General features: G+C 57.6%; 1 protein-coding gene across 2 annotated transcripts; it reads left to right on the forward strand.

Annotated features, from left to right (window-relative positions):
* The first annotated feature begins 1,691 nt into the window (after positions 1-1,691).
* On the forward strand, positions 1,692-12,565 carry LOC109389309 (tumor necrosis factor receptor superfamily member 26-like). 2 transcript variants are annotated; one of them, XM_019654724.1, is made up of 8 exons: positions 1,692-1,783; positions 5,535-5,622; positions 6,784-6,909; positions 7,917-8,031; positions 9,435-9,511; positions 11,028-11,123; positions 11,494-11,535; positions 12,231-12,565. In XM_019654724.1, exons 1-8 carry the CDS (start codon positions 1,739-1,741, stop codon positions 12,287-12,289), a joined length of 648 nt encoding a protein of 215 aa, XP_019510269.1. In that variant the 5' UTR covers positions 1,692-1,738; the 3' UTR covers positions 12,290-12,565. The 2 variants fall into 2 exon arrangements, with proteins under 2 accessions (XP_019510269.1, XP_019510268.1); XM_019654723.1 differs by lacking the exon at positions 12,231-12,565 and having other exon boundaries at positions 11,494-12,205.
* The last annotated feature ends 79 nt before the right edge of the window (positions 12,566-12,644 follow it).

Raw genomic sequence — 12,644 nt, forward strand, 5'->3', positions numbered from 1 at the left:
GCAATTCACAGGCCAGATGTGTTTCCTACAAGCGGTGTCCTTATTGGTTCTAGGACTTTCCAGTGTGCTCAGCATAGAAATCTTTTTATTTTTATTTTTTAAGATTAAAATGGGTCATGAGTTCACACGTGCATTTCCCATCCAGATCCAAGACATAGGGTTTTGTGAGCCCGATGACCTGACTCTGAAAAGTCTTCCCCCCACACCACTGTCCCTCTCAGGGACACCACCAGGATGACATTGGTCTTCCCCACATCACACGTGGAGCGCTCGGAGTGACAGCACCGACCCTGCCACCCACGGGGCGATGACTGAAACAGTGTGTGGCCTGATATGTGCAATGTCCCCGTCCTGAGTGTACCCCTCTGGGATTTGTCAGGTCATGCGGAGTAGTTCCTTCCGAGCTTGTCCACCCAGTGGGTTTCCACTTTGGGTCTTTTGCTTCATTTTTCTTTTTTGTTGTTCTTTAGATTCCACATATCAGTGAGATCTCATGGTATTTGTCTCTCTCAGTCTGACTTATTTCACTCAGCATAATACTCTCTGGTGCATCCATGTTGTTGCGAATGGTAGGATTTCATTCTTTTTAAGGCCGAGTCATACTCCATTGTATAAATGTATCACCATTTCTTTATCCAATCGTCTGTTGATGGGGGCGGTGCCGAAAGCCGTTGGGCGGTGCTGAGAGCCGGAGGCACTAAGCCAAGAGGGATGATACCAAGAGGGACTATGCCGAGAGCCGGGGGGCTACGATGCCCATAGGGGCGGTGCCGACAGCGGTGGGGGCGGTGCCGAGAGCCGGGGGGGCGGTGCTGAGAGCTGGAGGGCGGAGCCGACAGGCGAGGGGCGGTGCCGAAGCCAGGGGACGGTGCCGAGAACCGAGGGGCGGTACCGAGAGTCGGAGGGACGATGACCAGAGGGACGATGCCCAGAGGGACGATGCCGAGAGCCGGGGGCGGTGCCGTGAGCCGGAGGGACGATGCCGAGAGGGACGATACCAAGAGGGACTATGCCGAGAGCCGGGGGGTACGATGCCCATAGGGGCGGTGCCGAGAGCGGGGGTGCGGTGTCGGGAGCTGGAGGGCGGTGCCGAGAGGCGAGGGGCGGTGCCGAGAACTAAGGGCCGGTGCCGAGAGCCGGGGGGCGGTGCTGAGAGCTGGAGGGCGGAACCGAGAGCCGAGGGGCGGTGCCGAAGCCAGGGGACGTTGCAGAGAACCGAGGTGCAGTGCCGAGAGCAGGAGGAACGGTGCCCAGAGGGACGATGCCGAGAGCCGGGGGCGGTGCCAAGAGAGTGGGGCGGTGCCGAGAGAGGAGGGGACGAGGCCGAGAGCCGGAGGGACGATGCCAAGAGAAACGATGCCGAGTGCCGGGGGCCGTGCCGAGAGCCGGGGAGGCGGTGCCTGGTGGTCTGACCCGTCACCTTTGTCTATAAGGACAGTTTCTTTCAGATAATTACACATCGCTTTCAGGATTTCAAGGGATCAGAGGCACCGCCCACCTGGTCCCCGGGCCTGGGCAGCCCTACAGATTACCTGGGCTGTTCCCCGACAGCCGCGGGGAATGGAGCCCCGCCCCCGACCCTGCCCCCCACCCCGCAGCGCCCTGCGCATGCCCTCAGGGGCCACTCCTCCAGCAGGGGCGGGGCTTGGGCGCTTTTTATTAGTTAGCGCATCTCGGTGCAGCTCAGTGTAACTTCCGGTTCTCCTTGGTCTCCGCTATTAATTCAAGTCTCGCAGCCATGTCGCTGCGGTGGGGCCCGCTCCTACTGCTTCTCCCGGCCTGGGTGAGTAGGGTGTGGCCGAAGGGATCGCTCCGGGCAGCGCCGGGAGGCCGGGGACGGGGACGCCGGGGGCGAGCTGGACCGGCCCGGGAAAAGCCCCCTCCGGGCGCAGCCCAAGGGGACTGGCTGGGGGTCGGGCCGCCCCCACGCGCACCTCTCTGCCCCCCCCCAATCCTGCCGGGCCGAGGGCTGCCCGGGGCCCGCTGGGTCGGGCGCGGTGCCGGGAACTGGCGCTGCTCCGGTGCCACACGCCGGGGGCGCGCGCCCTGTAGGAGAACACGCTGGTGCCTCGAAGGCCCGATGGACCCCCAGGTTTTCCAGGGTAACTGGAGACTGTGGCGATGTTCAGGGGACCTGGTGTGTGGGGGCTGCCAGGCCAGGGGCAGGCGGACGCTGTGCGCTGTCCGGGAGCGAACGCTGCAGACCCGGCTCCGGAGCGCGGTGAAAGGGGGGTGGTGGGGGTTTTCCATAAGCCCGGAAACCCGACTCCGCCCACGGAGGGCGAGGCGGTTAATTTCAAGAAGTCTGGTCTATTTGCTACAAATCAACTCAGCTGTTTTCTCTTATCTAGCAACGCGCAGAAATATTTTCACTATTTTGTGAATATCGCTAACATTTTTTCAAGTGTTATTGTTTCTGTAATGACGTCACAATAAGCGATCGATTTGGGTTCGAAAGCATCAAGTGTGGTAACCTCAAACCACAGGAAGTGTGAAGATTAGTTCACCGTTTCATGTCAGCACCCCCCCCCCCTCCTGTGCTCGTCTCAACCTCAGAGGAGCCCGGCGGAGCTCAGACTTTACTTGAGTTACTTTGTCTACAGCTTCGCTCCTTTTTTCCCCGTTCCGTTTTCAGCACTTCATCCTGAGACGCGGCCTCAGCTCTGTGGCTGCCGCTTCAGGGTGATGTTTTATTTGTACCTGAGCAATGGCTGCGTGGGCTGTGCCCCCGGGAAATGCGGGTGCGATCTGGCATCATTTCCTCTGTCCTGCCTTCAGGCTGGTTCTGAGCAGCTCCCTGTATTGGGAGCGCTGGTGCCCTGTGGCAAAGCTTGGCTGGTGATGCCTGCAGGGCCGCTTTTAAGAACTGAAAAGGTGTTTCTCCAGAGAGCCCTTTCTTGCATGAAATTTGGGTGTGTCTCAGGACAGGTTGGTCCTGTGTCATCAGGGTCCTTTCCTCTGTCGATGAGACGTATCCAGCCTACGAGAAAACTTGTAAGAGTTTATTTGAGCCGGGAAGCAAAGTCTCAATGGATTGAGAAAATGGTGCAGAAAATGGCTGTTTTGCAACTTATTTGATACCTTCGAATCAAAGGAGGAAGGTTCCATGAAATCCATTGGTTGTACATTAAGGGGGTGGGAGAAAGCAAAGCGGGGAAATCTCTGGGATTGGATAAAAAGTAAAATGGAGAGACACACACTTCTTTTACAGTGGTGGGCACAGCATAATTAATAGCACTTAACAGCACATAGAGATAGTATTTGGGGAGCAAGATAACGGAGGGACTTTGGAGTTTCCTGCTCTGGTGTGGGGGGTTGTGCCCCCTGGGGGCTCCGGAAGAAGAGATTACTCTGATATTTTGGGGTCTGTTATCTTAGATGCAAAAAGATGACAGACAGGCTTAAGGTAAAGATTGACCTTTGTCAAGGAAGCTACAGGCCAAGGATGTGACTTCCCGCCATGGCCCACCTTTGTTAGCAATGTTTATGTTCACGCCACCCTCTGTGGTTATTTTGTCTCCTGAGCTTGTCAGGTTTCACGTGTGGCCCCTATTCTGTCCACAGCTCCTTGTCCTACCGCCTGAAGCTTCAGGACCAGGAGATTCTATTACAATCTGCACCTTCTGACCTTAGCCCACCGCCCTGCCTAACTTCGGGGGCGCAGAGCAGACGCCCCCGCCCTCTGTGTTGCTGCAGTGCAGCTGCTGGGCCTGCGGTTCTCAGGGGTCCCTCCCAGGCCCCTCCCTCTGGGGGTCGCCTTGCCCAGAGGAGGCTGCTCACTTCCGGTTGGTGGCACGTTGTCACTCACTGAAGTCCTTCAGGCCCTCCAGGGTTTCCTCACTGGGGCCTTTTGGGGGTCAGCAAATGCCAGTGGTTCCCAGGTGGCATTGGGTGTCTTTAGGGGTTTCCTAGGACAGGAGTAAAGGGGTTGGGAAGACTTTTCAGCCTATGGGGCTGGTGGAAGGATCCAAAGGGACAGCAGACAGGAAGGGACGCTGGAGCCAGGAGGGAGACCCCTGGCTGGGTGAGCCCCTGGGGTGGGGGAATTGCCGGGAGGTGGGCTGTGAGTGGGAAAATGGGGATCCCTTGGTCATCTGCAAGTGAGTGGCTGGAGGGGGACTTGGATACTCACATCTGGTGTAAAATGAACTGGGGCGCCATGAAAGCTAAGTGAACAAGATAAATCATACTTTGATGTAGTACCTGTTTTTGTTTGTTGTTTGTTCTTTTAATTGGGGAATTGGGGGAGGGGAACAGTGTTGGGGATTGGGAAGGGGACCAGCCAAGTGTTGTTCTTCCGTGTTAGTTCTGGGGGGCGCCAGTCGCCATCTGGCTGCCCGTCTGCAGCTCGTGGCCGCTAAGCTCAAGGTGCTGTGTTCAATCTTAGCTGCGGGTGGGCGTAGCCACCATCCCATGTAGGAGTCGAACCAGCAGCCTTGTTGTTAAGAGCGCACGCTCCATTCGCTCAGCCATCCTGGCAGCAGCTCTGCCCAGGGTGCTGATTCAGGCTGTTAGCTCAGCTGAAGGGGCTGAGTTTAGTCTTAGTTGCGGGTGGGCATAGCCCACCATCGAACAGGCAGCTGTGTTGTTAGGAGCACGTGTTCTTGCCAGCTGAGCCATCCTGCCACCTGTTGGCAGCTCAGCAGTAGCTCAGCTCGGGCACAGCATCACGGGCCCATGTGGGAATCGAACCGGCCGCCCTGATGCTCAGAGCTCACGCTCTTAACCAACTAAGCCACTTGGCCGGCCCAATGTAGTACGTTTTAAAAGTTCATGCAAAAAAAAAAACATGATGAAAAAATAGAAACATTTTAAATAAAGACGGGTCGCGACCCTGCTCTTGGCCTGACCCTGCTCACCTGGTGCCCCATCCTTGGCTCCAAAAAAGTTGATGTACAAAAGCCAGCCTCAGTTTGCCGATTTGATTTTTAAAACAATATTGCATTGAATAGTATTCATCTTGATCGCTGAGTTTTTTTGGGTTTTGTTTTGGGGGAGGCACTTACATTTTGCCTCAACTTGGGCCTGGGAGGTCAGGCGATGCTGGAATAGAATGGAGGGACAGATTCGGGGGTGCCAGGGTGCCAAAAGCCATGCCTGAAACAACCACTTGTTACCGGGAAAATGACATTGAACTTCAGCTCGTCATCTTCTTGAAGGAATGAGTTCAATCAAGAGACAGAAATTTGTGCAGCAGGAACAGCAGAAGTTGATTAGTGAAAGAAACATCACCAAAGGGTGGTAGATTAGGGAAACGAAATAAGAATGAAGAGGTCAGACATCCACCCCACACAGTCGGCCAGACCTCGTGACTTTGGCAGCTAGAGCAGGTCTTCCCTCTAAATAACTCGTGCTCCCTGTGACAAGTCAAAGGTCAGAGAGTATGAACAAGTTCCCAGAGTGTTCCCCCCGGGAAGCCCACCCCGGCAGGGAAGCGGTGCCCCCTCTGGTCATACGTGTCCGTCAGAGGACGTGGACGTCCATTGGGAGCAGAGGCCTCTCCTGGTAAAGCCAGCCTCCCTTTCTGACCATAGGTGACCGCCGCGACCAGTGTGACCCGGTGTGGCTCAGACAAGTATGAGCTAAAGAACCGCGGCCTGTGCTGCCCCCTGTGCCCGGCAGGTGAGTGTCGGGGCGTCTTCCCGAGCCCTCGGGGCAGACCTGACCTGGGTGGGGTGGGAGGAGGGGGCTCGGGGCAGAGCAGCAGGCTGTCCTGGGGGGCCCTCTCCTTGGAAGCCTCCCAGCCACCCCACCTCTGCACCCGCCTAGTGGGGCTCCTGTGAACAGAGGGCTTTGTGTGCTTGTTTGAAGGTGGGTGAGCTGCATTCAGCAGAGCTTGGAGGACAGAAGTGGGGGTGCATGCACAGGCAGGGCGCCCCCACCTACCCTCCTGTCAGGAGGCCTTCTAGGGAACCTGGTCAGAGGCCCACTGCCCCCACACCTGCACCCCCGTCTACTCACACAGGCAGGTGTGCACACACGCTGAATGACACTGCTTCAGGGGTCTCCTCTGTGAGGGGACAGCCACACACCTACCGCCATCGCCATCTGCACCCCCTCACTGACCTCCTTCTGTCCATGAACCTGTGTCTTCATAGGACGCCTGGCTCAGGGGCCAAACCTCACAGCTGGACTCCTCGGCCCCGTACCCTCTCCACATACACCTGCACACACACCTGCGCGCACACGCACACCTGTGCACACACACGTGAGCACACGCACACCTGCGCACACCACACTTAGGAAGGAATGAGACCCACTTGGCCTGTGTGACACCTGTGACCTCCTGATGTGTACAAAGTGCACGTTTTGGTGGCCTGTCCCCGGGAAGGTGTGACTCAGATACAGTCTCGCATGAGGCGAGCCCCGGGCCCGAGGGCTCCTCAAGAGTGGGTCAGACGCCTCTGTTTCTGGACTTCGATGTCCCCTGGAATTTGGGCTGGAAGCTGGCGAGCATGAGGGGGATTGAGGGGCCGGATGGGGGTGGGGTGGGTGGACGCACAGGCCTCCAGGCTCCCGGGCAGGCTCCATCTGTCTACACGAGCTGCAGGATACTGGTGACAGCTTAGGGAGTGCTTCAGGTCCCCAGTCCCTGGGACACATGGATCGGGGTGTCAGTCCAGAATGTTCCAGAAAGGTAGGAGGTGAGGGGCGACAGTGTCCAAGGGCCTGGCCACCAGGGGCTGTGGGACCTCCTGAAGCAGAGGCCTCGGGTCCAGGTCGGGTCTGTGCAGAGATGGCTGCCCTGGGCGTCCGCCTCCCATCTGTGTCCCCCCCATGCAGGCCAGCACGTCAGCAAACATTGTGACGGGACCCAGTCCACACAGTGCAGCCAGTGTGAGCCTGACACCTTCACGGCCCATCCCAACAGTGAGACCAGCTGCCTGCCGTGTGCTCAGTGCCGGGACGGTAAGTGGGCTGCGGGTGGGTGCGTGATTAAACATGTGCCTGAGCTCCCACCCCCGCAGCCACCCCTGTCCCACCCCGTGTCACCCATGTCCCAGTCTAGACCTGACCAGCTCTTCCCATGTGTTCGGAGGGAGCTGGGGAGTTTGTCGTAGCGCAGCCAGAAGCCCCCAAACGATCACTGACTGCAGCGTCTATAAAGCTTTGTGTGAATACGCACAGGGCGCGGTGCCCACAGGGAGAGTGGACCCCGGATGTGAGAGTGCCCCAGAAGCCACCCAGCGTGGTGTGCACAGCACGACCCCGCTGTGATTGTGTCATGCTGACACGTGTGGCTTAAGGATGTGACAGGACGAGGTGGAGTCTACAGGGCGGGGCTTCGGGGTGTGTGTGTGGGGGTGTCTCAGGCTGGGGGTGTGGCCCCATTTTATTTATATCTCACGTACAGTTTCTGGCTCTACCACTGTGGTACCAGGGAGAACAGGGAGATGGGCAAAGGCGTTTTTCAGACCTGAGTGCACCCCCACGTTTGAGGCAGCGAGGCGGGCTGTGGGGCGTCTCCCCTGTGGGGTGTGTAGACATGACCACACCCTGAGAGCTTCCAGAAGGGCCGTCGTCAGTGTGACTGCAGGGGTGGGGGGTGTGAGGGCTACTCTGGGTCCCCAACCTCTGTCTGGAGTGTTACACGGAGCACAAACCGGTGTTGTCCTTTTCTTTGGGGGACAAACAAGATTGAAGGATGTGGGGGTGTTTCTAAACAGCTGACACTGTCCCCCCCATCCCAGATTGCAGGGGCACCCTCTGGTCCTTGCACACACACCGCAGGTTTGTGGTCACCCACCGGCTTCTGAACACCCCAATTGCAGAAAATAAGTTCTGGTGGTGACCTCGTCACCCCTAGGTGTTAGCAGGGAGGGTGACAGCAGACACGATGCAGCTGGATGTGTCCTTGTGTGGGCGGGGACACAGTCCGTGCCCCGTGACTGACCCTCAGCCTTTCCTCTTTACAGATCAGGAGAAGGTGACTTCATGCTCCCCGACCAGGGACCGGCAGTGCCAGTGCAAGACAGGGTCCTACTACTGTGACTCAGGGGACTGTGTGGAGATGTGCTACCGCTGTACCAGGTGCCACCTCGGGGACGGGCACACCAGACAGGCCTGGGCTTGGGTACCCACGCCTCCATTCGCAGCATCTTTGCTTGGGTCATTCGTGTAGCCCCTTCTCCCGGTGCCTCAGTTTCCCCATTTGTAAATGGGGCTCAAGGTAGCACCTGCCGTGCAGAGGGGTCCCGAAGGTTAAATCAAACAAACCTGCTGGAAGTTTCCACCTGGCGGCCAGCCGGCCTCAGGGACCCCTGGACTCGCGGATCCATTCATTCAATGACTGTGAGCCCTCTGGCCGCAGGTGGGGCTGCAGGCCTCAAGCCCCAGGGGTGTAGGAGACAGACAGTTAGGACACACACACAATGACAAATCCGTGAGGGACAGAGGGCGAGGAGGGGGCTGCCTAGACAGGTCTCTGGAGTAGAGGCCTGATGAGGGAGGGATGGAGCCATAGAAAGTTCCAGAAGGAGGGAGCTCTGGTAGAGAGAAGAGCGTGCTGTGCCCTGTGACCGCGCTGAGGGACCGCTGTCGCTGTGTGAGCGTCCTGGGGCTGCTGTAACAAAGCACCCCGCTGGATGGCTCTCAGAAACAACAGAAATGTGTTCTTTCACAGTCTGAGACCAGAAGTCCGAAATCAAGGTGTCGCCGCGGCCTCGCTCCCTCGGAGGCCCTGGGAGGACCCTGCCGCCCCTTCCAGCTCTGGGTGGTGGCGGCTCTTCTTGGCGCCCGGTGGCTTGTAGGCGCATCGCTCCAACCTCTGATTCTGTCCTGTCGCCCGTCGTCTCCTGTGTGTCTGTCTCTGTGTCTGCACATGGCCTCTCTATCTGCGCACCGATGTCCGTCTTGCAAGGACGTCGGTCATTCTGGTTGCCCTGCTCCGGTAGGACCCCATTCTGACACGATTACATCTGCAAAGACCCTATTTCCAAATCAGGTTTCATTGTGAGGTTCCGGGTGGGCATGGATTTTGGGGAGGCATTGCAGTGGTAAAGCCACTTGCAAAATAGCTCACTTTTGTGGGGCACATTGGAGATTCTTAATTACACCTCAGCCTGTGTTAGGCTGAGCTCGTGTACCTGCCAAGTGCAAAGTGAAGGCTGCCGTCAGGTCAGGTTTGATCAGGGCTCTGGCTTCTCTAGACCTCGCTTGCCTGTCCCCTTAGACCTCGCTTGCCTGTCCCCTTTTCCATGGGCTTCATCTCCGGGCTGACGTCCCTCTTGGTAGAGACACGGCTACAGCAGGTCCCATCCTCATAGCCACACAGAGCTCTGTCCAGGGACAGAGAGACCGAAGTTTTGACCTTTATAGTCACTGAAGCAATTTGGGCAGATCGCCTGGGAAATGCCAGGCACCGATTGCCCTGAGGCTGGGTCTGGGGCCGGGCAGGGAGAAGTCACCTTGGGGTTTCTTCTCCTTCCTGTCAGGTGTGAAGGCGCCACCCTTCATCCGTGCAATGCCACACAGGATGCCATCTGTGCTGCAGAAACGAGCCCAGTGCCAGGTGAGAACCTGATCTCATGTCTTAAACCTGGGTCAGGAAACCTTTCCCCAAAGGTGAGGGATTTCAGCTTTGTCGGCCAAATGGACTGTGTTCTCAATATTCAACTCTGCTGCTGTCATGTCGGAGTGGGGGACAGAAAGCAAACGGGTGTGCCGGCTGTGCCAATAAAACTTTATTCACAAACTAGGTAGTGAGCTGGGATGAGCCTGTGGGCCATAGTTCACAGACCCTTGTCTTGAGTGAGCAGACAGGCTCCTTGGAGACTGCCTTGGGCTTCCCCACCCTTTCCCCCCGAGTTGGGCCCTGTGGGGTCAGGTCAGCATCCCTGGGCTGACCGGGTAGCTCTCTGGACCCATCCTGCCTCCCGTTGCGGAGCGTAGCAGGTGGGGAGGACTGGCTGGCTCCCAGGGGCCGGCAGGTGTCCCTTCAGTTCGGACCCTTCCCGTTTCGTCCGTCCTCCCCGGTGTCACCCCTATGCCGTGCTTGTTCATGGTGCGAGGCGGGGACCATGGTCCGCTGTGTGTTGTCCACACACACATGCAAGTCACCCAGGATCGTGTTTGCAAACGACGGTCCCTTCCCCCACCCTCAGTGTCACTTGGTCATGAACCAAGTGCCCATGGAACCCTGGGACTTTCTGTCTGTCTGTCCTTGGCTCTGTCCCACTCTGGTGGCAGGCCTGGACATCGGAGGCAAATGTCCCCCGTTGTCCTTATGATTGTCAGGGCGGCCCTTAGACTTTGGGGTGTCAGTTTCTAGTTCAGAATGCCTTGTTGATTTTCACAAAAATGTTGATTTGAAAACACACAAACGCTCGAATAGTATTGTAATTCCAAAAAAAGAAAATACATTACAAAGGGCTCTACCTGAGTATAAAGAAAAGCCTTTGAATGGAAGGATGACGTCATGTGACGGCGTCACCGTGGTCCCTCTGTCCTCACGGGGCTGTCACAGTTCCGATGGGCCTGCCCCGCTCCCGTATCTGTGTGTCTGTGGCTCTTTTCGGTGCTGCGATGTCACCAGGCTGAGACCAGGACACCTGACTGATCTCAACACACGTTTCCCGGGGTGGACCCTGCCCTGCTCCTGGGGCCACTGTGCCGGGCCGTCCACAGTCCGGACAGGCTGTCCCGTCCCTCCTTCCGGCCTCCAGGCTTTGCCTCCTGCTGGCCCAGGAGTAAACCCCGCAGCTGTGGCCGCTCAAGCTGGACGGGGCCCCAGCCTGGAGCACCAGGACCTCTTGCTGCCCTTCTGTCGGGAGGCACCTGCTTCTGCTTCTGAGGAGCAGGACCCCACACCCTCTGAGCCGGGGTCCTTGGTTGAGCCCTCGGATGGAGGAGTCTGTCTTCCTGCCGCCCCACCGGGCAGGCCCAGTCATCGCTCAGTGGGGAAGCGCTTTGGGGCCTGGGCGACGGGGATGTCGCCTTCGGTCCCGGGAGCAGGCATGTCTTCTGCAGCAGGTCCCTTGGGCCTGGGAGCATGCTCACCTGCTCCAACACCCTGTGTCCTCCGTCAGGAAACCCAAACAAGGACTGGCTCATCCCTGTGTCTTTGGGTGCGTTCGTCGTCGTTATCGTTGGCGGCTACATCATCTGTCGCTGTAGAAGACGACGTAAGTTTGAGTTTGATCGATTCCAGAGAAATAGATCAGTGGCCCCATGGGAGCTCCGGGTGGGGACCTAGACTAGGAGGTCCCGATGGGGAGTTTTCATTTAAAATAAGGTGACGCTTACTTTATAACTTCGGGGGCCTTCCTGGGCCTGAAGTGGCCCTAGGGGGCAGGGGCCATCAGTCACGTGCTCCCCGACCACACAGGGCTCCAGGCTTAGGACAAATGGTTGGATGGAGATGGGGCATTTGGGGTGTCCTCAGCCAGTAAGCAGGGAGCGACTGGTGCTTCTTTTGCCAGTGGGGTTGGAGGAGGGCGGGTCCCTGGGTGCTGGTGAAGGGCACTGAGTAAGCTCACCTCTCTGTGTTGCCAGGTGTGCGGCAGCTTTTGCAGCAGGTTGTCCATTTCATGAAACGTAAGTCCTGTGAATTACGCACCTTTCCTTTCCCTCACGGGAGTTGTTGTCCGGTTAATGTGAGTTATAGCCACGCGCCACTTAGTGATGGGGACACGTGCTGAGAAATGCATCGGGAGGCGATGGCGTCGCGAGCCCACCTCAGCGTGCACTTACACCCCCCCAGGGGGCACACCTACCCCACACCTGGGCTGCACGGGAGAGCCTGGCGCTCCCAGGCCACCCGCCTGGACAACATGTTACAGCACAAAACAACACGAGATTAAACCAGCACCAGAGACAACGATGCCATCACGACACGCGGTGAACACGAGGCGTGTGAGACTACTGCCGGGCAGCACGGCACGCTGTTTTACAGCAGAGCTTGCATTTTATAAGTAGAAAGAGCACTCTAACATAATGATAAAAATTGTGCTAACTACCTAACACAGGAGTGTGGTTGAGTGTTATCGTTGTCAGGTTCTATGTGCTGAACATAATGTACAGTGTGTGTGTCTGGCAGCGCGGGAGACCACAATTGCATGTGGAATGCGTTTTCCTATGTCGGCATGGTGTCACTGGGCGATGGGAATCTTTCGGCTCCATTAGAATCTTCCAGGACCACCCTCATTTATGGGCCACTGTTGCCCGAAACGTCGCTGTGCAGCGATTGCATGAGCGTTTTTTCACTTGTGTCTCTTCTTTTTGCTTTTCAGAAGAGCGGAGTGAGCCAGGCAGCCATGTGAGTATCACCCTGGGATTTGCCCCATGGTAGCTTCCGGCCAGGACGGCAGTGGAGACACTCCAGGGTGGGAGCGAGGTAGCAGCCCAGGCCCCCCACGTGTGTGCACAGCTCAGCCTGTGGGGTGGCCTCTCGTCCCCTTACTAGACCCCAGAACACGTGTGCTAGGAGAGGACTTCAATTCTGCTGATCTAGACCCCTGAGTGGAAACTGAGGCACAGAGACTCAGAGGGCTTTGTCTGGGTTTCCTGGGGCTGCCGACATAAACGATCACACTCGGGGTTGGGGGCTTAAAACACTAGCAACTTCCAGTCTCCCAGCTCTGGAGGCCAGAGTCCGAAATGCAGGTGTCAGCGGGATTGGTGGACTCCGAGGCAGGGGGGCCCCT

This window comes from Hipposideros armiger, unplaced genomic scaffold (genome assembly GCF_001890085.2).
Source record: "Hipposideros armiger isolate ML-2016 unplaced genomic scaffold, ASM189008v1 scaffold_228, whole genome shotgun sequence".
In the NCBI taxonomy this organism is placed as follows: Eukaryota; Metazoa; Chordata; class Mammalia; order Chiroptera; family Hipposideridae; genus Hipposideros; species Hipposideros armiger.

What these genes read in the sequence shown, in the direction of transcription:
- LOC109389309 (XM_019654723.1), top strand. Translation starts at nt 1,739, where the DNA reads ATGTCGCTGCGGTGGGGCCCGCTCCTACTGCTTCTCCCGGCCTGG. An exon ending in TACTGCTTCTCCCGGCCTGG is followed by an intron (nt 1,784 to 5,534) that starts GTGAGTAGGGTG and finishes TTCTGACCATAG; the next exon opens with GTGACCGCCGCGACCAGTGT. An exon ending in GTGTGCTCAGTGCCGGGACG is followed by an intron (nt 6,910 to 7,916) that starts GTAAGTGGGCTG and finishes TCCTCTTTACAG; the next exon opens with ATCAGGAGAAGGTGACTTCA.